Source organism: Columba livia, chromosome 2 (assembly GCF_036013475.1).
Source record: "Columba livia isolate bColLiv1 breed racing homer chromosome 2, bColLiv1.pat.W.v2, whole genome shotgun sequence".
Lineage (NCBI taxonomy): Eukaryota > Metazoa > Chordata > Aves > Columbiformes > Columbidae > Columba > Columba livia.
The window spans coordinates 75,428,716-75,451,462 of record NC_088603.1 but is presented as its reverse complement, the minus strand read 5'-3'; the positions used below and the strand labels follow the sequence as shown (position 1 = coordinate 75,451,462).

The 22,747-nt window shown below is 42.8% G+C and overlaps 1 protein-coding gene across 1 annotated transcript; it reads right to left on the bottom strand.

The window, feature by feature from the left end:
* Positions 1 to 378: 378 nt before the first annotated feature.
* On the bottom strand, positions 379 to 20,899 carry LOC102095352 (MARVEL domain-containing protein 3). The gene is made up of 4 exons (XM_065052561.1): positions 20,742 to 20,899; positions 19,453 to 19,608; positions 15,811 to 15,980; positions 379 to 2,043 (listed from the first exon to the last, which is right to left on the bottom strand). The coding sequence occupies exons 2-4, from the start codon at positions 19,566 to 19,568 to the stop codon at positions 1,337 to 1,339; spliced, it is 993 nt and encodes a 330-aa protein (XP_064908633.1). The 5' UTR covers positions 19,569 to 19,608; positions 20,742 to 20,899; the 3' UTR covers positions 379 to 1,336.
* Positions 20,900 to 22,747: the final 1,848 nt, after the last annotated feature.

Here is a 22,747-nt window from a genome sequence, read left to right as displayed (position 1 = left end):
CTCAGAGTGTTAGAGGGATGGTTAAGGTATTATATAAACAATACTCATTGTAAAGGCTTGTGTAATCATACCTAACCAGAACCACACCATTTTCTTGTCTGGCTTATATTACCTCAGACATAATGCTTTGATATCTATGTGTGTTTATGTGAAGTATACAGTAAATAAGCCCTACAATGGTTCAAAAGAGCCTCATCTGGGCAATGACTGTGAGCCAGACAAAACTGAAAAGAAAGAGCACAGCCAGAATCAAAATTGCTCTTCCCTCCTCTCAAGCTGACAAATCTTATATACTTCAATAAGAGCCTTTTTTTCTCACTCTCTCATCTATGAAGACCAGTGATCTATTTCATCTGCCTCAAACAAAGGGCTATTGAAAGATGTTCTCTTAAATTTATTTTCTCAGCCCTGGGGGCATACAATTACTGCTGTTCACTCGTGCTTTGTGTGTTTAGATATTGGAAAGACACATGTAGTTTCTGTCATTGTTACAGCATTCCCATGGAAAACTCCAAGGCAGCCAGCATGTTCCCGACTCAGGCTCTGCTGGCTGTGGAGTCAGCAAGCCAAAACTTGTTTAGGTGGTTACAGAAGCAAGCAGTATCTTCACTGAGCTGATAGCTGACCGGTGTGCTGCCTCTCAGGTTCTGACCTGTGCTCGGTGAGATGGGGAAAATGCGGCAGGGAACTGCAGGAGGACCCAGATGCTGCCTTTGAAATTGCAGCTCATTCCTCCCAGCAGCATTCCTCGGGGAGCACATGATCGGCATGTGTCAGCCCCCGTGACTCAGAAAGATAAAACAGTCCAGTAGCCCAAGCAGAACGGGTCACAAGTGTAGCTTTGGTTGTGATTCAGAAAAACGCTCGGGCATCCTTTGCTTTGTGAGCGGTGTGGCGTGAGGCAACAGGATGGACCCACAGGTGCAGGATCTGTGCAAGGCTGCTGGGCAGAGCTGCCTGCCCGTCCCAGCTCTGTGTTCAGTTCCTTCTGTCATGGGAGAGGAAAGGAACGGGCTGTTCGGCAGCACTGTGGTTGCACCTGTTAACAGCCCATGGATGTCTGGATTTGCCCTGTGCAGGATGAAAACATTACAATCAAACACGTTATAAATGCAAGAGTCCAGCTTAAGAGACTGATGCAAAAAAAACTTGTTAAAACTTTCTCTCCATGTCAATTTTATTACTTCGTGGTATAGCAGTATTGTTACATTTGGTGATAAACACTTCAGCACCTTGTGGGACCACACATTGTGCTGGTGGCTCATTTAGCATGTGAAGTCCAGTGTATGTCCCTTGCTGAAGCTCCAATCTCTCTGGCACAGCCCCAGAGCCGACTTCACACTAACGTGGCAAGAGCCTGGACGTTGTGGGAGCTTTCGGAGGTCCTGTGGACAGTATGGTGGTTTCGCATGCTTTTGTCTCTAACGTTGCTTTTGGGGCTGTGCAGAGCCGCGGCCGCGTGGCTCTGGCAGGCCCGGACGGTTCGAATAGCGAGGACGCAGACCACAAAGCTGGCAAAGTACAGACAGGCAGCAGCCACGCCAAAAAGGCCGACAGCCGCATCACCGCCCTGGACCACGCAGTTCATGGAGGTGTAGCCACGGCGCGCGTACAGCCTCTCCCGCCGTTTGCAGACGTCCGTGGAGTTCACCTGGCTGACCACGTGGAGGTAGAGCCCGACCACCGCCACGTACGCCACGCCGGCCAGCAGGTTGAAGGCGCATTCGCCCACCAGCAGCCCCACCCTGAGCTGCTGGATGGGCTTGGCCCCCACCACAAGGAAGACGAGGGTGAGCGCTGCCGCCGTCAGGCTGAAGGCTACGCCGCCATACACGCAAGGGGCTCTCATCTGGGTGAACTGCATGTCCAGCTCCCTCACCTCCCGCAGCTCCGTGCCCTCAAAGGGGCTGTACGCCGAATTCAGGCTGAAGGACCCGGTGCCGAAGCCACCAAGGGAGGTGAAGCCTGCAACAGAGGCTTGCGCGGCACCCACACAAATCAGCACCAGCAGGTTCACTGTGATCTCCACAAACTTCAAAATGCCTGTTAGGAGCGCAAAGATGGGAATAGGTGTCAAAAATAATGTCCTGTGCAAACTGGGGGTAACAGAAGGGCATCAAAACCATAGGCAGAGAGCCCTGTTCCTGAGGTAGGCCTCACGGCTGCAGCTACAGAACAGCCCTGCTTTTTTTTTTTAAAAAAGAGTGATCTGTCATGGGTACACTTTGGAAGTTGGGCAAATAACTTTTTTTAATTTGTCAGTGTGCTTGATAAATGGATCTTCATGCAGGGAAAGAAATCCATAAAAGATTTTACTGTGCTTGTGTTACTGCCAAGGCAAAGCGCACAGCGATTGTGTTTTGGCCTGTAACTACTTGGCATAAACACACCGAGCAAGAAATATCCAGTATGAGCAGAATGCTGAGGTTAAAGCTGACAAAAACCTAGAAGCTTCTAATGGTTTAAAAAATGGTGCAAGTTCTTTAGGTCCTTTAAAATGTGTTTACTGCTTTAACGTACAACTTTTTTTTGGTCTTTGTAAGTGTCCGTTAATTTAAATGTATTATCTAACCAGATGCAACTTTCACTTCATCACCTATTCATAAATCTGAAGCAGCAGTTCCCAATATTGCACATAAAAAAGAAGGGAGAGAGAAGGAGGCAAAACCACCTTATATGCGGAGGTAAGTGAATTTGGTACCATTTAATGCATTCTCTTCCACACCTCTATCTTCAGAAGAAAGTCTTATGACTTCTGAGCTGACTTCCTTTTCTTATGTTATGCCTAATAAAGGTAACCAAAGTTTTCTAAGGAGAGAGAAAAATAAAAAGTGGCCAAATTACTTCTTTTTGTAGTAGCTGCCTGTCAGGAAGGAGCAGCATCTGCTAGATAAATCTGATCATTCTGTGACAGCTCACTAGGGGTCAGACTAAGATTAGTAAACATGACGGATGTTGAAGCATAGCATAGCTGGAGTTGCCTATTCGGGAAATTAAAACCCCTTGAGTATCACGCGTGTTGCTCCCCATGTTCTGAAGCTAATTACAGAATTGAGAATCTTATTCCATTGCAGTCTGACAGCCAAGAACGTAAGACGCTTGACACAGTGGTCCTATATTTGTCTTTAAAGTGGGGCAAGATCTGCGGTTTGCATTCAGACTTCTATTTTATGCTCCTAACATTGATCAGCATGGCATTTTCCTCTTGAGCAATGGCTCAGTTGCTGTCAAGACTGTACGGGCTTGAAAAGAAAAGGACTGAAGCAGCACACAAGGGAATTAGGCAAATTCCTCTCTTGTGCTGCCAGATGCTTCTAACCGAAGCAAGCCAGTGACAGCCACCATGAAGGATTATTGGCTATTCCCATTCTGCCCATTCTTATTCCCTCCACAGAGGGCAGAGTTAACGAGCACCTTCCTGCTGCTGCTGCTGCTCTTCGCTGGAAGGTGCTTGTGATGGTCTGACAAGGGCCTTTGGCCACTTCAGGAGTTCCCGCTTCCCCTGTACCCAGACTGGTCCCCTCACTTCTGCTAATGCAGCTGCAGGTAGGTACTGAGCCCATTCACATCAAGGCCCTGCAAACCATCCCAGAAGCACAAAGGGGAGCAGTGAAAAAACTGGTAGTATCTGGGAACAGAGTATCTCAGGTTTAGCGTGCTTCCGTGTGCGTGTGCATCATGTGCGTGTGTATTTGCACGTGTGTGTGTCTACACACACATACACAAGCACATACATAGATAGATTTCATATCCTAAAAAGAATTCAGTAGAGCAGCCTGAGAAATGAAGTATTCTTGTTGAGAAGGAACTAAGTATGCAGTTCTGTGTATGTTTTCTTCAGAGGCGATGCTGGTTTCTGCATGACAACTTGCCTTTTCCTTGACCATTTCTGTGGAACAGAGCAATAACCATGCTGGTTACCAAATGTGTTCAGGAGGGTTTTCCACCAAAGGAAGTATTTCTGAAGCTAAATATGAGGAGAAATTTAAATTTCATTCTGTGAGACAGCATTTGGGACTGCTTGTGTGAAATTCAAATAATGCAGCCAAAAGACTCCAAGATTTTCATGGGTGCAGAGTCATCACTTTACCAGGACTCTTCAAAATGTTTTAAAAGATAATAGCTGTACAGGACATTCATTGGAACTGGACCAGATATTTTTTGTCTGCTCAGTTGAGCTGTACAATATGCCCTCCAAATGCAGGGAGTCAACTTGGGCCCTCGGGGCCCTTGGACGGTGTTGGCAGCAGAAGGCCACTTCCCTTTTTATGGGCTGACTACTGATTTCATAGATGTTCCATCAAGAAGCAGTTTTTACATGTCTACAGGGAGGAAAGACCATTTGATTAAGGGAAACATAAACTTTAAATATGTTTGGGAACTTGGAAGATGGGAACACATGACCAGTCAGATTTCTTCTACTCCTGTCTTCAGAATTTATCTTTTGCTTATGACTGGCAAGGTACTCTGACCCACTGAGCATCAACTTTTCCTGTACATCACCTCACTGAGCTTCAGAAAAGGCAATTTTCTGTTGTCCAAGTAGTCAGCACCTGCTGCTAACCTCTCTACATTTATAACTCAACCCAGTCCTCAATGACGCTGCTCCAAAACTTATGTATTCACACTAATTCTGTATGCAACACCTTAACTTCACTGGGCTGATTGCTGCTATCACAGTACTCTTTGTTGATGGGATGGCAAATACAATCAGTGTACATCAAGTGTATTTTTAACTGTGGCAGTAGATGCTTTAATGGCATCCTTGAAATATTTCCTTAGACAGGGCATTCAGGTTGGGCAGGTTTTGTATGTACCTGTACTGTTTTCACACACGCCTGCTGTACAATTGATTAGAGTAACTAAACAATGGAGATACGTTCATTAGCAGTTACTGTGCCAGTTATTTGCAACACATGGATTAACTTGAAAAAAAAAAACAAACCTGCAATAATAAAGCCTCTTGTATTAAAGAAAATCCTAAAATTATGAGCAGTATGTAGTATGGAGCTGTGAATTACAGGTCTACAATGACTGCCAGCAGGGTTTGTGAAAGTAGCAGACAATTAGTGGAAATCCCCAAGGCCTTATACAATCATCACGGCTTCGGTGGAAATATGAAGCCCTACACTATGTTCAGATCTTGAGCCAAGCGCCTCAAAAGCCTCATGCAACCTTCATCTGTGATAGTTACAAGCTGACACCAAATCTACCACACTAATACAAATAAGATAGACAGACTTGAGAAATAAGGAATAAAAGGATAGTTAAGTTTTTAATCTTAGCTCTGTCAGGGTATGCTAACACACACACATGCTAGCAGTGATCTATGTCAAGCAGTTTACTGCAGGCAGAAAGGGCTGAGCTCAAAAGCCAGGCTTCTGAGTCTGTGCTGCCATTCCTGCTTTCAGAGGCTTGTTAGCTACCTCATCTTAGAGTTTTAGCTGCAGAAACTGGACTGCCAAAAGGTCTTCCTAAGGGGAAGTTATTTATCTCTTAAAACTATTCCTTATTTCTGTGCAACAACAAACACATTGCAAGACCTGCATGTAAAATGACAGGTCTGACAATCTCATAAGTGCACTGGTTTGGTCATTCTTTTCCTTTCTCAAGTTCAAAATCTTGGGATCTACCTAAAACGCTACTGATTTGTATTAAAAATATCACAGTGAACAGCTGGCTTTGGGAACCAGCCCTCTCTGTACTGAGCAAGCAGTGAGATTCAAGTCTGGGCTCCCAGGTTTCCATTGCCTTTCCCACGCTTCTTTCCTGCACGGTTTTTCAACACAGAAAGCAAGAAGAATGGCTGCAATCTAAAAGACAGTGGGTGTTGCCAGAGCTTTCCAGAGAATTTTTTCATTAATTCCATGAAATCTAAATCTGCAATGGATAGTAACTTCAATGCATCATACTTGTTAACTTTGTTTGAATCCAATCTTTTTTTTTCCTGAGAGTAAGCTAAGCTCCTGCTATGACAAACAGCAGCCTTCCAATTTATACCATTAATCTACTATGCACTTTTTCTTGCCCTTCTACACCAGGTGTGCATTGAGCTATTGCCATGGTATTAACCCACTGATCAGTGGTTTTCTCTGTCAAATAGTGGGTTCGAACGTGCAGCAAAGCAATGAGGCAGGTACAGATCCACAGGCAGCTGACCTTACCCATGACTGGGCAGTCATCACTTTCCTCCCCTGCCCAGTAACAACTTCAGCCTAATACTAGGCCTTTCCAAGAGCTGTTTTAATGAATTTTAAATAGCAGGAAACGATTCAACTCTTTTCTTGTGTGCTGCTGTTTTTTCCTGCAACTTTAGCAACACAGAGTGACTCACAGAGTATCTGATGATCAACCATGCTGGCATGAGTTTAGCAGGGGAAATAACACAGCAGGACCTGAGAGGGCCCAGAAACTCCTTTTCAGGTGAGGTGAGCTGTTAAATCTGCATGCTCTGCCTCATAAAACTACACTGTGGCTGGGCATGTGGTACCCAGTAACTCAAATGTGTCTCGTGCATTGGAAGCTGCGAGGAGGCTTTTCCATCCAGGCACCGTGGCAAGACGGCCTGAATGTTCAGGTGTCAGGATCACAGCGTGTGTATGTATATGTGTACCTAAAGTAAAATGGTCAGTTAATGTTTGTTCCTATGTTTCTGCAGCTGACAGAAATGTGTCTGCAGGACAGTCAGATCTGGCTGTGTCTGTTGAGCTCCCTGGACCCCACGAGGGCCTGACTAAGAGACGAGGCCTTCAAAGCGTCTCCCACCACTGCACCTTGCCACAGGAGTCACTTTTCTGCTCTGACTGCACACAGACTCTTTCTCCTGTCTCTTTGGGTATCATTCTCTCATCTTGAGTCAACTTCCCTGTGTGCTTTTAAGACAGTTTGTGTTTGCCTTTCTCCATTCTGGCTCACTTTCTCCCTCTGCTTCGTCGGCAAGCCATGTGCCACTGGGAACAGTGGGACCCAGCTGGCAGCCATGGGGGTGCCAGGCTGCCCCTTGGGGACACCCTGACCCTGGTCACAAGGCAGCCACACAGGTCGGTGGTGCTGATGTCACATCCCCTGAGGAACTGGTCCAGGAGAAGGGAAGAGAGAAGTCAGAGGCTACAACACACACATTAAAAATCATTCTCCCCATTTTTCTCACTGAAAGTTGTCTTTGGGGTTGGTTACTTTGTTTGTTTTCCCCAGTTTGGGTAGCTTTCCACTTTTCAGATGTACTTTTTTTTTCCCCAAAGGACCAGACAAGTATTTTGACCATATATAGCAACTTACAAAAGCAGCAGTCAGTCCTGAAAAGGATCTCAAATGCTGAACTTCTCTCGCCAGTGCACGTTTGGCTATCCCCAGAGAGTAAAGGCACAGCTCAACACGCAGCTTTGGTCACCTCTCTGCTAAACTGAGTCAGTGGTGAGAGGAATAGATAAGGGAGAAAGGGGAGAAAATGTCAAAGGAAAGAAGGGTTTTGTTTTGCTTTTGGAAGGGAATATAAATGTGACAGAAACCAAAACAGTGGGGAGAACTGAACAAGGCAAATGAAATGGAGACAAGAGTCACAACAGATTAAAAATATTAAATCTACATGCAAAGTATTAAAAAAGCTTGCTAATGGTATTATTCCCCTTATGTATGCAAGTACAAAGCAAGATCTCACTGAAACCATTAACAGGAACTCAACCAACTTCACTGATGCAGCATCAGGTCAATATACAGCTTTGTACACAATACACAAACAAATCCCCCCTCAGCCCCCACCCCACCATTGTTTTTGTAGGTCTCTGTGTTATTCAGCCAGTGGTGGGATTTAGCTTTCATCGAGTTAGGCTTAAATCTCCCTAAAGGAGTAATATTCAAAGGCAGAAAAAAAACCCACAACCCAACCCTAAAACACAAGAGTTAGGCAATGTAACACCAAGAGTTATTCACTGAATCTTGGCTTTCCAAAGTACCCAAGGGAACTACATATTTGGAGACAACTGCATTTAAAGGGCATGTAAGTGCCCGTCACACTTATGGTCATTTGAGATATCTGTCTTACTGGAAATCGATGGAAAAAATAGCTAAAAACTGGGAAAATTAAATGATTTGTGTGTTCTGGAAAGAAGTGTTATTATTATCTTTTAATAACTTGTCCCTCTTTAGTCAAGATAATCACTCCATTAGGAAATCTCAAAGGATGACCAGCCTTGTTTTTAATGATTCAGAGAAGCCTTATGTTCACAATCAGAGTGTGCAGATCCAAGTGCATTGTCCTGGGGCTGTTTTGTGTATCATCTTCCCTTAAAGAACTACTGTCCCACCTGCTCTATTCCTTCTACTTAATACCCTCCCATCCTCTCAACAGTGCTGTCCAATTTTCACAGGAAAGGGTGGACTTAATTCAGAGAACTAGTGCGTCAGCCTCTATCCCCACACAGCTTCCCACCACTGTATGACACTAACATTTACTTGCCGTCAAGACACAGTTTCAGTACAACCCAGCCCCTGTGTGGGAGCAGCAGCTCTGGTTTACTTGGTCCCAGTAGTTCCTTAAAGTATCCCTTCTAGCATGTGCTTGATTTCTCTCCTGTCAACCAAGCATGAGTCATCTTCCACAAGTTTGGAGAGGGTGGGAAGCAAAAGGTCTTACATTAAACTGTAGCACTTGGCAATACCGATTTAAATACAATGGGTGTAAAAGGCTGTACATGTAGTTGTAGCACTGGTAGGTCTCTGCATGGCCACCTCATGTTCTGCATTTCAGGAAATGGCCTTTTTTCTTCTTGATGAACCCATAGTGCTTTCAAGTAGTAAACAAATACCCTGGTATCAAAGCAAACTTGCAGGAGTGTGTTGGTTTTTTTTTTCCCTAAGAGTGCAGAAAAAAAATAAAATACTCTTGCTCCTTATGCCAACTTTCCATAGCCACTCCCTCCATTTGAAGTGAAACTGAGCCACCCTTAAAAAGTTCAAAGACTAGGATGCTATTGCTCTTGAAGTAATCACAGTCTGGCACAGAAGGTAGGGCAGGTTGGAGGAACCTGTGAACCTGAACTTCTCATTCACTTTACCAATCGTGGGTTGTCACACCTGGTGAGCAACATTCCATACCGGGTGGGTTTTTCTCCTTTAAGTGAGCTGAGATCACCTGCTCAAGAAATACAGCTACATTCAATATACAGTCAGTCTGCTGTATCAATTAGCTTTGAGAACCACCTTTTAAAGGGAAAAGGTTTTTTTTCTTGGTTCCCAGATTTTGGGTCAAGTGTGGGCAAAACAAACCCGGTGGTCTCACAAGAAAGATGGTGCAACTCCTGTTCTATACTGGTAGAGAGCAGACTTAACTAAGATTTCCCAGGAAGGAAGCAAGGACTAGAGTCCAACACACACCTAACAGCTACTATAACATCAACCTTGCCAGTATCTTCCCCTGGCCCCTTAAGTGACTCTTCCCAGTTGCAGTTCTCCCCTCTCCAAAAACAATTGTGTACACGGTAGCGTAATGCCAAGAGGCAGACAAAAAAAAAGTTAGATATAAAGACGTGGGCAGAGTGAAGTCCCATACTTTGGCAGGGCAACAGTTTACTAAAGGTAACATTTGGCATCTGCAACTCGTGTAGCTCCCCTGCATGTTTTTATAGAGGTAACTGCTCATGGCTGCTTGTATTTCACAGCAAACAGGACTTACCTCCAAGTGAATTCTGTGAAATACTTTAACTTCAGAACAGGAAGTTTACCTGCAGCTCTGCCACTTACTGTATCTTGTTACTGTGCAATTTTAATTAAGCATTTTAAATAACTGGGATTATTTTAATCTGTACAGCTCTGCCCAATTCCCACTGCTGATATCCCTGTCTTCACAATTACAAGATTAAAAAACTGCATGGTAAATTCATGCAGTCACACCACATTTAAAACACACTTTGTAACAGATAGAAGGAAGAAGCCATCTAATTACAAATGAGACTATAGGGGACCTTAGTTTTCCCTTCTTAAAGCAGAAATATGTTGAAATTAACTGCCGCAGAAACAGTGTATGACAGCTTTGAGCACAATTTAAAAGAGCTAAGTATGGCAGACTGTAGGGATAAAACATGAAAACACAGATTACAAAATACAGCAGTTCTAACCCTCTTGGGTGAATCCTCAAAAATGTGGGTATCGTGCTGAACGCTCTGCTGAAAAGATCTGAAGTGCTGTTGAATGTGCTTATCAAATGCTTGTTTTCATCCACAAAGTTACCTGCATTATGTACATTTAACGACCCTTCAGTGCTTTTGAACATACATAACTGATGTTACAGAAGGTTTTTTGCTTTAGTCCAATGCCTCCTGCAGACCACTGTCCTCCCCCACCATCTCCACGGCATTGGAAAGGATACAAACGCTCTGCAAAATACTTTGCCCTCCTACTCCTGTGTCTGACTCCAAGAAGAATGGTATCAGGACATCATAGCAGCAGCATGTTGGTTGGGAACAATGGGGTAATTCAAACCGAGTGTCTATTATTGTGAACCCCGTGTTTAGGGTGACTTTTCATCTCAGTATTTTTTCTAGTCTATGAGTGTCTGCCAGCATCCATAGCTACAGGGAAAAAAAAATTGGACTCTGTTTTGTAAAAACAAAAGCTTATAGAAGTTTACATTTGAATTAATGCTGGCTTGTTAAAGCATGAATGTATCCTGGAGAAAGTCATTGTTACTCCCTAATTCTATTTCCTCCTCCAGATAAATTCAGTTTGATACTTCCTCCTGGCTGTCCTTGAAACCAGAAACTTTTCTTGTTGTTCCAAACCATAATGCTGTCTTTTTCTGAGAGGAAATTGGTCTGAAGGTTTTAACAATTGTGGATGTTAGAATGTAGGCTAAAGACATGATTGTTTGGAGTGCCTACAACACGCTTTAGAAATCTGACACTATTCATTGCGCCTCTTTAAACTGTATTAATGGCAGCAAAGAACAGGGATTCAATTATACTTGCTCCCCCACAAACTGTTTTATAATCTTTTTAGTGCTGTCTCCCTTAAATGCTAAGTGGGTTGAAGAATTTAAAAAAAAAAAGAAAAAAGTTACTCAGCTCAGAAATGATGACCAGCACAGTTCAGTTCTACACAAGGCAAAAGTGCAGGCACTTCCCAAGTCACATACTGATCAAAGATGGGAAAACCAGTCTACCCTCAGTGTTTAAGCAAAACTAAATAAATTGTTATCCTGCAATTGCATTTGCAAATCCACCTCTTTCATACCAATATACATGATAAAAAGAAAATGAAAAGTTTTCAAGGTCAAGTGACCAAATATCTATGACCAGTTCAACACTGGCAATTCATTCTTGGGTTTGAGTCAGGTTTTGCTCTCTCAGGGGAAGGAAGCAGCATGGCAGCCAGAACCGAACACTGAATCTGGTTATATTTTCAAAGGACTTGAGAAATTTTACCTGTGCTGTGAAAAGCAAGTTGAATGTTTTCATCTGAAATAATTTCAGCTCTAAGTATCTCCAGGCCAAAAACTCTTGTCATTTTCAATGTGTGCTGTTATAAATGGCACACACCATTGTGAATGAGTTGTATGAAATGGTTATTGCAAGCAGTGGCTCCTCAGTGTATGGGAAGTTCGTCAGGAACAGTTTCTTTCCAATTCCCATTTAATTCTATAGAGCATCTAGACAGCTTGACACTGCTCTATTAGGTGTTCCTTAAGTCTCCTTCACTACTACAGAAACAGAAGGTGGCAGACTTCTCTATTTCTGGTGCCTTTTGAATCTGTAATCTGCAGGTATGCAATGTGACATCCCTATGGAAAAATAAAACCGTACAGAAACTAGACATAAAGATAGCATAGCAGGGAAGTCAAAAGTTTGTTAGAGGGAAGTATCTTGAAAGAATCAGACAATCTATTTCTAAAAAGCTGATGAAAGGCCTCTAGCCAAAAGCTCTAAAATGACACAAGCTCCTGTGAGATGAAAGGAAAGACCTCTCACAGATTAGTAGTGGTTAAAAGAAAATAAAGACTAAGAGAAAACAACCATTTTTTAAACGAGTTAAGAGAGAAACCTGTGCTGCCTGTTGCTAGTTGTGCCCACGTTAGCAATGCAACAGGAGTGGGTCTGCAGAGAGAAAAAGTTGGAGCTGAAGACCCAGGGGATTTTATGGGGAGAGAAAAGTACTTCATTTTAGATCTAGTTTGGTCCAAAGGACAGAGTGACTGCTAGTAGTTACAGCTCACCCTCTCATTCAGTTTTATCTGAAGGAAATATAGTTTGTGCATCCTGAGATTGCTTTGCAACATGACCCAAAGAACTACAAGTGGGGGCTCCAAAGAGATTCAGCTCAGAAGTACACACCAAAAAATGTAGTAGATGCACAGTCTAATGATTTGGGGGAAAAAAAAAAAAGTGAGATTGTGAAGTAGGTTTTAACAATAATAACACAAAACTCTTCCATGGTTGCAACTGTAAAACTGGTAGGCTACTGAGAGTTCAAGCTCTTGAATAATGAAATCTTGAAATAATGAAATCAGTGTCTGATAAGCAACTTTGTATTTCATGCATGTACACAAACACCCCCTCATCTGCAAAAGTGCACAGATGGGCTCTAAACAAAAAATTTCCACTCAGGAAAGACACCGGGTATCCTTCTCTGAAAACATCAGCTCAGTGTTCACTGACAGTTAAACATCAGATGAAAAGCCAGGAAGCATCAGGCTACAACTACAGAACCAGGACCTTTATGCAGATGCCTGACTCCCTTGGGAACTTATCTGGAATTCTGAGTGCAATTCTGGTCAGCCCAACTCAAAAGGTTACGATGGATCTGGAAAAGCCATAAGGCTGGCAAGCTAGGCAAAACTGGGAACACTTCACTCCTGGTAAGAATAGAACTGACTATTCACCAGTCTATGAAGAAGCGACAGGAACACAGTGACAGGGAGAAAGGGAAGACTTCCTTCTAAAATAATAAATCTCATGGAGAAGGTGAATATATGAGATTATCATTAGGTATTCTGGTTACCACCAGAAATCAGGCACCTTCTTTAAAACTTTTTAAGGAAGAAGATAGTACTTCTTCGAGTGGCACAGAGAGGTAAGCTGTGGAACTCCTTGTCATACAGTAACACGGAGGCCAAACCTGTTCAAAAGGGGATTCAGAAAAGGATTAACCAAATTTGATAGGTCTTTAAAGAGGTATTACATAACAGAAGTGAACACAATTTTCCAGTTCAGAGAATTCCACCAGTCTGAAGTTTGGAGAGTATTCCAGAGGACAGCTCACCCTCTGCTGGTGCAAGCTCTGATGGTCTTCCTACATTTGCACTCCAGTACGTTGTTTGAGAAGATGCGTAATTAGGTGCCTCATGCAATCCAGTACTGCCAGACACATAATCCTACCTGAATAGCTTTGCATAAGTATTGCTCATATAGCATTTTAAGAGATTGGTTTTTTCTTCTGTTTTCAAAATGAAAGGATTAAAAAGGAGCAGAGTATTTGGAAGTTTCTTAGATGGTATCAAATGCTCCTACTGGCAGAAGAGGTCAGTATCAGTTGTTTCTTCCATTATATTTGGGTGGGTTTATTGTCTTAATGTAGTTGTGGGAAAAATATATCTAAAAAAAGGGGTGGGCATACGGGAGGGAAAGTGGGAATAACAAAGACAGGAGAACTATGTCCTTTCTTCTGCTGCCACTTACAGCTAAGGTGTTAGAAGGATCCCTGCAAAAATAACTGCCTATTTCTGAAACTCAAGCTTTTTTGGGATATTGCTAGTGAAAAACATGGATGAAGAGGGTGGTATCTGGGTGAAGCAAATACTTTTCAGAACTCTGGTTGTTTAGAATTCCTCTTTAGTTTGCTAAACTGGTCAACATGCACAAAGAGCATAAGTATATTTGCAGGGCAAAAGAGAAAAAAACAAAACCAAAGCCAACAACATAGGGAAAGTAGAGTAATGCATAGTCAGACACTGAGGTTCACATTTCAGCCGTTGCTTGGGCATATCACTTGATTTCCCAGCCTTGTTTGATACAAGTTTATTTTAGAATTACAGTGATTGGGAGGTGGGAATTTCACCAGTGTGCTGATAAATCACTGGCAAAGAGATGGTTAAGAAGTATTTACAGGAATATTTAACGCTGTAAGAAGTTGTAGCTCACATGTACTGACTTCTTAATAAACAATTCATGTAGCTTTTCATTATAATATTTACTAGGACTGCAAGGAATATAGAATTCCGCAAAAATATCCTAGGAAATTCTGCTAAATCTTGGTACTTCGAAAGACTAAACAGGGGAGTAACATTCTCATAATCTTATCCAGTATCTTTTCATTTTTTGAAGGAAAACTGCTAATAAAAGGGTTTGTTTTCTATGTGATCCCTTTTCCCTCCTCCACTGCAAGCTCAGACATTGAGTTTTTGGAAAATACTGAGCAATACCTGGGGGAGGGGTGGGAGTTAAATCATCATCATCAACTGATGCATCTAAAACTAGGACATTTTGAAAATGTTAATCCTGTTTAATGCACTGAAATAATGAGAAGCAAATGCGGGGAAGAAAACCCCAGCAAGTCACATTAAGCTATCCCTAAGTCTAAACAAGCAGTGAAACTGAAAACTAAAAATAACTCACCACTTCATTTTTCTAAAGCTGTGATAAAATAAGGCGTGGAGTTTTCTAGAGTTGCTCAGAGCAGTTAAAATAATTTAGTACTGTTGAAGAAGAAACTGCTGATACAGTTTTATTGGGGATAAAATATCAGTATGGCTCTGTACCATTACATATGGTCTACAACCCGGTGGAGTTAAATTTCCTCAAGATGAAACTAATACTGCATACACAGAACATATTTATAAGAGAAAATAGTTCAGCTCACTCTTAACGTTGTATTTATGTATAGAGGAATATTAAGAGCAAATGGAGTGTGTTACTTAAGTTTCCTTCACGGAGTGAAGAAATAATCAAACATTATGTATTTTAATTTACTTTCAACAACTAAACTCTTCATTTCTCTTTCCACCGGAGGACACAGAAAGGCTGTTTATTGACCTTGCCCAAAGACTTTGCATCTACCTACAAGTTCAAACTCAGACTGCAGTGGGTCATTCCTACAAACAAGGCGAGAAAGCCCATCATCCCAGAGGAGGGAAAACTTTAAAGAAGTAATGGATATTTTAGCACCATTTTTTTTTCAGTTTATGGGAATGAGTTCACTAAGTGTTAAGGTGGATTTCCTCCCACATTAATGCTAATTTCTCTACTTGTTGTAGTCACTGTCTAGCTATGAAAAAACAACTTATTTCTCAAGAGCCGTTTTATTGGATTAATGTTTTGTCTCCAGCAATGTTGCTTTATAAAGATGTATCGGTGATGACTGGATTAAATCCAGACTTGATAAAAAGTCCGAGAAGAATATGTCAGAAATAAACTAGCATCAAAGCTTCAACAGCCGTCTTCAAATTGCCTACACACACAAATATCTATTTTATACCTAAATCCCAAGGGTTAACTCTTGCTGCATAACCTGGGTGGTTACATGTATGACCCACTCTGATGCTCTGTATGCATATTCTGGAGATGCATTTTCAAGTATCTAAATATTTCCATAGATATTGCTTTTAGATGTCTAAAACATGCTAGTAACCCACTGTTCTGCCATTCATTAACTTTCATTCTATCAGTTCTGGGTTGTTTTTTGTTTAATGGTTGGTTTTGTTTGTTTGTTTGTTTGTTTTTTAATATTCCCCTAGCTTTACTTTGCTGTGCTTCTAAACACAGAAACCAGGACAAGTTCTTGGAAGGAGAGGGGCGGGTGGCAGGTGGTAAGAATCTCACATACCTCTTGTTGTGCATACCTTTGAACACTTCATTGAGAAGGTTTCCTTGGGAGGATAACGTTCTGGTGGTGGGTCAAAATATTCCCGTGCTGTTCCTGAGGTTTTAGAGTAAGGGTCTGAGTGAACAGTGGAAGTCCTGGAGTGCTGCCCACCTCGGATGTCTTCTGTTGGTCTACAATGGAGTAAACAACTAATGTATATTAATCAGATCATGCTCTGTCTTGAATATTAGAATACGACGAACGGGCAGGTGCTCCTGTTACTGAAACCAGCCAGCCTGTTTTGTAAGTATCTGATCTTTTTTCCTTGTGTGTTTTGAAAGCAAATATCCCAAATACTCACATAAATCCATGCTCACAAGGATATTTGCACTTGGTTGTTTTTATTTTGGACAACTGTATACTCACTGAGCAGGCTGGCAGAATTGTTCAGGTTACCTGCAGAAGGTTGCAAGGAGGAGGGTGCGGGGAGAGCTTCTGTTCCCATAAAAATGAGTAACAGCTTTTTGGTGGAAAACAAATGTTTTCAGCTAGTCCTCAGCAGCCCAGAGAATAAAAATGAGAAATATTTTCACATAATAAATGTGTAAAGTAGCACAACTATTTCATGGGTAACCATTTTGTCACGTTTGTACTTCCAGTTACTGAGTCCCACAACGATGACTTTTAAAAGAATGAAAGCTATTAAAAGAAACAGATAATGATGTTTAAATGGTGGAAAAAAATGCCTATTTAAATATTTCTCTCTCTTTTTTTGAAGTCTTGGATGATATTTGAAGAGGAATCTAAAATTAACCCCCAAAAATCAATTTCTTATGTCTCCAATTAGACTCATTTGTATGCTTCAAAACCGAATTGTCCACTTTGCTGCAATGACATACAGCTCCACGTCTGAAGCCTGATAATGGTTAAGGTTGGTGAGATTTAGATTATTCTATGCCAAGAGCAGAATTTGCCCTTTTTAAACTCAGATGAAAAGAAACATTGTCCATAAATTGTAACAGGAATAGTATCTGGTCTAACCTAAATGTTCTCCCTCATTTGAAGGAGAATCAGAACTTGCCTTTTTCAAGATAGAGCGGGGTGATTTTGTTATTAAAGGGTCTTTTAAGTCTCATTCAGCACTATTATTTTTAGAAGTCTTCTTCCTATTTAGATTTATCTTGAATTTCTTATCCACAGATCAGCATTTTTAACTGTAGTTTTGTTTCCTAGTATCACTGCACTTCAGTAAGGTTTATCTTCATCCGATTCCAGATTCAGCTTACAAATATTATCTCATTCATCCACATTAAATCATGTCTTTGTAGTTTTTACATTTTAATTAAGACACTCAATAAGACCGATGCTAACATCTCTGCGTGTAGTTGCCAACAGCTCTATTTGGCCGAAACATTTCTGATTTTTCTGACCTTTGTCCCGTGTCTTGTGCAACCACCAAAGCATCCTGCACAGCTGTGTCACATAAATTAAATAAGCTGTGTGATTTATAGGACTTCCAGTTAACTTGAAAGCAATCCCTTTGGTACTTCTGATGCAGCTGTGTCTCTCTATTGTATCCTGCTACTTGCCAGAAAACAAAACAAAAGAAAACAAAACAAAAACCCAAACCCTCATATTCACCAACAGAGTGCAATTAGGAAAAAAAAAGTCTTTCTTTCAGATGCTTTTTTTCCTCACAATGGCCCATTTCTGGCCACCTTTGTTTTCCTTCAGGACTTTCCAGTTCTGGATAATGCAACTCTTTCTCCTCAGCAATGACAGGAAGCTTGCTATAGGAGTTTAAGACAAATGCTTTTGGACAGAGAAATACTCTGGCTAGAAAGTCTGGCTCACAAGGGATGAAAGCATTAGGCACCTAAATTATAGTTTCCATGAAACTCTTCTCATCTATTTCATTACAGTGTCTGGAGATCTTTCAGTCCATCAGCCTAAGTCCTCACCAAAATACTGAAACTTCCTTACAAAAGCAGCTGGTTTCGTTGTGAGAGCGAAGCAGAGGAAATGCTGTTACGCTAAGACAAACTCCATCAAAACAACGGATGGAAGAGTTTTTCAATTAGTTGTAGTGAGGGCTTGTGCCCCCCAGATTCCCAGCTTGACTCTAAGAATTATCTCCATGGCTATGACAGATCTGTAGCTGCAGCTCTCCTTCCTCTAATCCTCAATGGATACAGGGATGGTTTGCTGGCCTTTAGGGTCCTTCCACCGATTTCCAGTCTACGTGTCCAGTCATTTAAAACCAACAGCAAAAACAAGAAGTCCAGAGAAACACTTTAATAAGAAGTGGTAGTTTAATTTATAGCTGTCCTTTCACATCTTGCTTTTACTATGCTATGAAAAAAACAAACCTCCCCCCAAAAAACAACAACACTGCACCACAGAAACAAAAACCCAACCCTTTTTTTTTTTTTTCCTCTTTACAGTGCAATTAATACACTCCTGGCATTTGCTGCTCTCACTTCTAACATGTTCAAGATAATTTAACTATAACCCCTCTTGGTCTCTGCTTTTCCTACAGTCACACAGCTTCTGAGGATTATCCTTATGCTGACCTTTGTTCCCATTTCTCTCCAATTTTTCATTATTTAAGAGAGACAGAAGAAAAATTCATTAGCTATTTTCATAATACAATAGTATTACCACCATCCAAATGTTTTATATTTAGCCATAAGTAGCCCTTCTAGTCCACACAGTGCTCATAACTACTGCTTTTATTGTCATCCCGTTTTTCTTGCTAAAATGTATACTATCATGAAATACTTCAGTATCTCAGCTTTTCAATAATCTTAATTATATTTATTTCCTCTCCCTCATTGCTCTGTTCTTAAATTGCCCTACAGTTGTGCCCCTAGAGACTGAAGAGGAGTGACGAACACCTTACTGCCATGGCCAATTTGCCAGCGCTGCTTAGAGCTACAGACCTCTCTCTTACAATGCAGTCAACTGGCATGCGCTCAAAATTAAACATCCTAAGCTCACTTCAAATATTCTGTAAATTAGCCAAGCTGAAAACAGAAGTGTAATATCCTAAGAGTTTATTTCTCATTTCAAACCTTCTATTAGTTGATTTGCTTATTGTGTTGAAAGGGGCTGACCTGCTATCAAGTGCCACAAACAGACTTAGACTCTTCAACAACTACTCATTTATTGACTGTGACTCTTGAAATTAATTTTGTTTCGGATTAATATGAACTTGTTTACAGCTGAACTAGAGCAACCTAAGAGTTCTGTAAGCCTCTGTGCTGGTCACAGTCATGTAACCACTCTCATTTAAGCAATGCATATGTGGCAAGCCTTGGCTTGTTGTCACCTGCTGACCAGTCTCTTCAGGAATGGTACTAAGACACATGGCCACACTTCATCTAATTATGACCCAACTTGATCCAGATAAGCCCAGGAAATTCACATCTTTGCCTGTGTCACACAGCCCATCTTTCTGTACCCTCCTGAGCCCAATACAATGAAAAAGGTTAAATTTTTAAGTGTAAAATAGTTCCCCGATTCCAAATGTCGCATGCTCATGCTTCATGATTTCAAGGCTGAGTAAATGCTTTCTCTACTATTCTTATATGAAGGTATTTAAAAGCAAACAAACAAGATGACAGAGACCCAATACATTTCTTTAAGGTGATAAAGACATACCTTGTATTGTAGGGGTATGGTTTTCTCGCTCTTCTGTCTTCCTCGTATCTATCAGATCCATGGTCCTCATGGTGCCTGTATTGCTTATCTTGGTATCGTCTCCCGGAATGAGGCATCTTGTTTCTTACATGTATTCTTTCTTTCTAAGACAACTTCCTGAGCCAGAGAAATAAAACCGGTTTGTTTTATAGCTCTGCTTAAAGTTATTCATTGACCAGCACTCACATCCATTTCACACTGCTTCAAGACTTAGTACAGACTTCCTTAAGAAGTGAAAGAAGTAACGCTCTTTAAACTACATGTAAGATAACCTCATTAAAGGAGGAAGTTTTCTCTACATTTTCCTATTCATTGAGTAATTGTAATGCTTCTATATCCAACATTTATTGCGCTCAGCTTATTCACTAAGTCTGCTCTGACTCTCCCGCCTTCGCTGCAAGGACAAGACATGGCGCTCCCAACAGACATGAATCTCGGCTTCTCTGATGTTGTCTTGTACGTAAAGCATTAAACACAGCAAACAGCAATGCAGTGCACGCGTGCAGCTGGCAGCGAGGGCAGGGCCAACCTGAACACGCAGGCTGGGACCTTTGTCCTGGATGTGTGTAAAAGGAGGGCACACACTGCTGTGAACAAGCGCAATACCAAACCTTGCCTGCGATTTGGATTTCAGGTAGGGGCAAAAATAAGTTTGCAGGAAGATATATCCTCAATAATTTGGTATTAAATATTAAAGGGCTGTTTCTTTCCAGAAAGTGCCTTCCCCCTTTCCAGTGCAGTACACCTAAGCCCAAACGGTACGATACACAAACAGCTTAAGCATCCAGGCAATCTTTATTTTCTTTTACCTTCATCACAGCCCTTCAGCATTAGCACAGAAGTGCTTGCATTAGCTCTGACTGATCAAGCTGAAGACTTGCTAAAGGACTTTCCTTCCCTCTCTTTAGGGTGTCACCAAAGAGATAAGTCACTTTTTGTTTACGGCTAACAAAGACACGCTGCCATTCTCCGGGGGAGCTCTGCTCCAGTGCTCTGGGGCAGAGGCCCTTTAGCAAGAAGCAGCCGCACACCTTCCCCCAGGGGCGGCTTCTGCTGTTGGTCCCGTCTCCTCAGCGCCACGACCGCAAACCGAGACCCTCCCTTCACCTCCCGGCCCGAGGCCCGGCCGTGGGCAGCGCACAGCGGGCACCTCCCCAGGCCTGCCCGGGAAAAGCGCTGTGCCCTTCGCTGCCCACCCGCGGCCCCGCACACCCCGTCCCGCAGCAGCCCCCGCCCCTGCCGCCCCTCACCTGAAGGGAGCGCAGAGCTCCGGCCCGCCCCACAGCTGCTGCCGGGAGCAGCCGGGCCCGCCCTCTCCTCCCCGGCCGCCTCCGTCCTGCCGCCGGCCGGCCCCCGAGCAGGTGCTGCCCTGCCCTGCCCTGCCCGGCCTTCCGAGGGCCCATCGCCGCGGCCGCGGAGGGAGCTGGAAAGAGAAGGAAAAATCTGGTGTCTGGAGGGTGTGGGACAACCTGGCCTCTTGTTTACTTTAATAAAATGAGGTCCCCGCACACCGTGGAAGAATGTGTTAAGCGGGGCCCTGGGAGGATATAAAAACTTGAAGGTTAATAAAGTTCAAGTCCCCAGGACCGGTTGCTTTTTTTATTAAAAGCCAACTTGTTGGACTGCAGTGCTCAAGGGTGGGAAGCCCCGCAGTGTGGGCATATGGAGGGTAAAGGGTGAAAGAAAATGGCAGAAACTTGTCCCCAGGAGCGAGTGGGTGGGAATGGGCCATGTTAACTAGGCAGTGGGTTCAAAAGGCAGGTGAGCAACTTAGCTTTCCTCTGGTGTAAAGCAACGTTTTAGATAACTGACCTCTAGAATGCACACGGTCTTGTTTCTTGGTGCTCTGCTGAACACCTTCCCAGTGGTGGATCTCCAGGGGCTTTGTCTCCTCGCTGCCGGCCCGTGATGCTTCCTTTGCAGAGGAGCCATGTGCTGGTTCCCTCAGGATGCTTTCTGTTGGGGACAGATCTGCTTCTGTAGAAGACCTGGGGCAGACCCACGAACAGGCACTGCAGAGAACAGCTTGTTTGTTGAGCAGTTCTGTGCACAAAACCAATCCATGTCTGAGAAGCAGGATGGTGGTGGTAATGTGGTGCCACGCCCAGCTAATCTTCAGCCTTAGAAAGCGCACCTGGGGTACCAGTGCCTCTTGAATTTGGGCTTAAGATATGCAACTGTTAGCGTAGGACTGTATCTGAAATCCCCTTTCAGTAACACGTGGGTACCAGAGGAACTGCTGTCCCTGGAATGAGGAGACATCTCCAGGAACTGAATAATTAAGACACGCATTGTGTCAGTTGCTGGGGCAGGGTAGGACTGTGATTCCCTGCTGCAGCTGAGCTATGTCAACAGCTTCTTTTGCTGCTTACCACTCTCACCTCGCCTAGACCTCCTCTGCTCTTCTTGCCTTCAGCTCCACATTTTGTCTTCTCTCTGTCATGCACCAAGCCTGCTGCTCACTTGATCACATAGTAGGCCAATTCCACTTGCTTTCCAGCCAAACCCGATTTACTTTCTGGTGGTTTAGTGGGTTGAATTGGCTTTGTGCTGCAATGAAATGTGCGCTAGAGCAAAGACTTGGCAGAAGCACGTGTTCCACAGGGAAGAAACTGGGGGAAGGATGCGGGGAGAGGGTTGATGCCTCTCTTGGCAGCAGAGAGTGGTGGATGTAACTGAAGCCTTGATGTGAAGTTGCAGTTTGAGACACTACTACCCGTCAGCAAGTTGCTATGCCTTCTCAGTTTGGGGCTGTCATCCTGCTAGCAAAGACAGTCTAACAGCAGGAGTGTTTTACTGCTTCGTAGTTCTGCTTGTTTCTAATTTTTACTCTTTCTAATTAAAGGTCATTCAGGCAAGTTTGGCACATTTTACCCTGAAGAACACCAGGGTGCCTGTGTGAATTCTGTTCTCCTGTCTAGATGATAAACATTTGGGAAATATGTTCTTGACTTGTATCCAGCAGAGAGTGTCTGCTCTGGATGCAGGGCATGCAGAAACACATCTCCCTTCAGGTAGGCAGGTTTCATACAAACAGTAGAAAAATGACAAGGAGATGTGGCTGGAAACAGACTGGGGAGGGGGAGATGAAATATGAAAGTACCTTCACAGCTTCTTTCTGTGGTATAACTAGTAGTTTTGTTAAAGCATTTATTTTTCTAGGCTGAAAGGGTGTGACCTTTTTGATTTGATGGAAGACTGGGTGGAACTGAAGGGATCCAATTATGGACTGGATAAAATTCAGTGAAGCTAATGG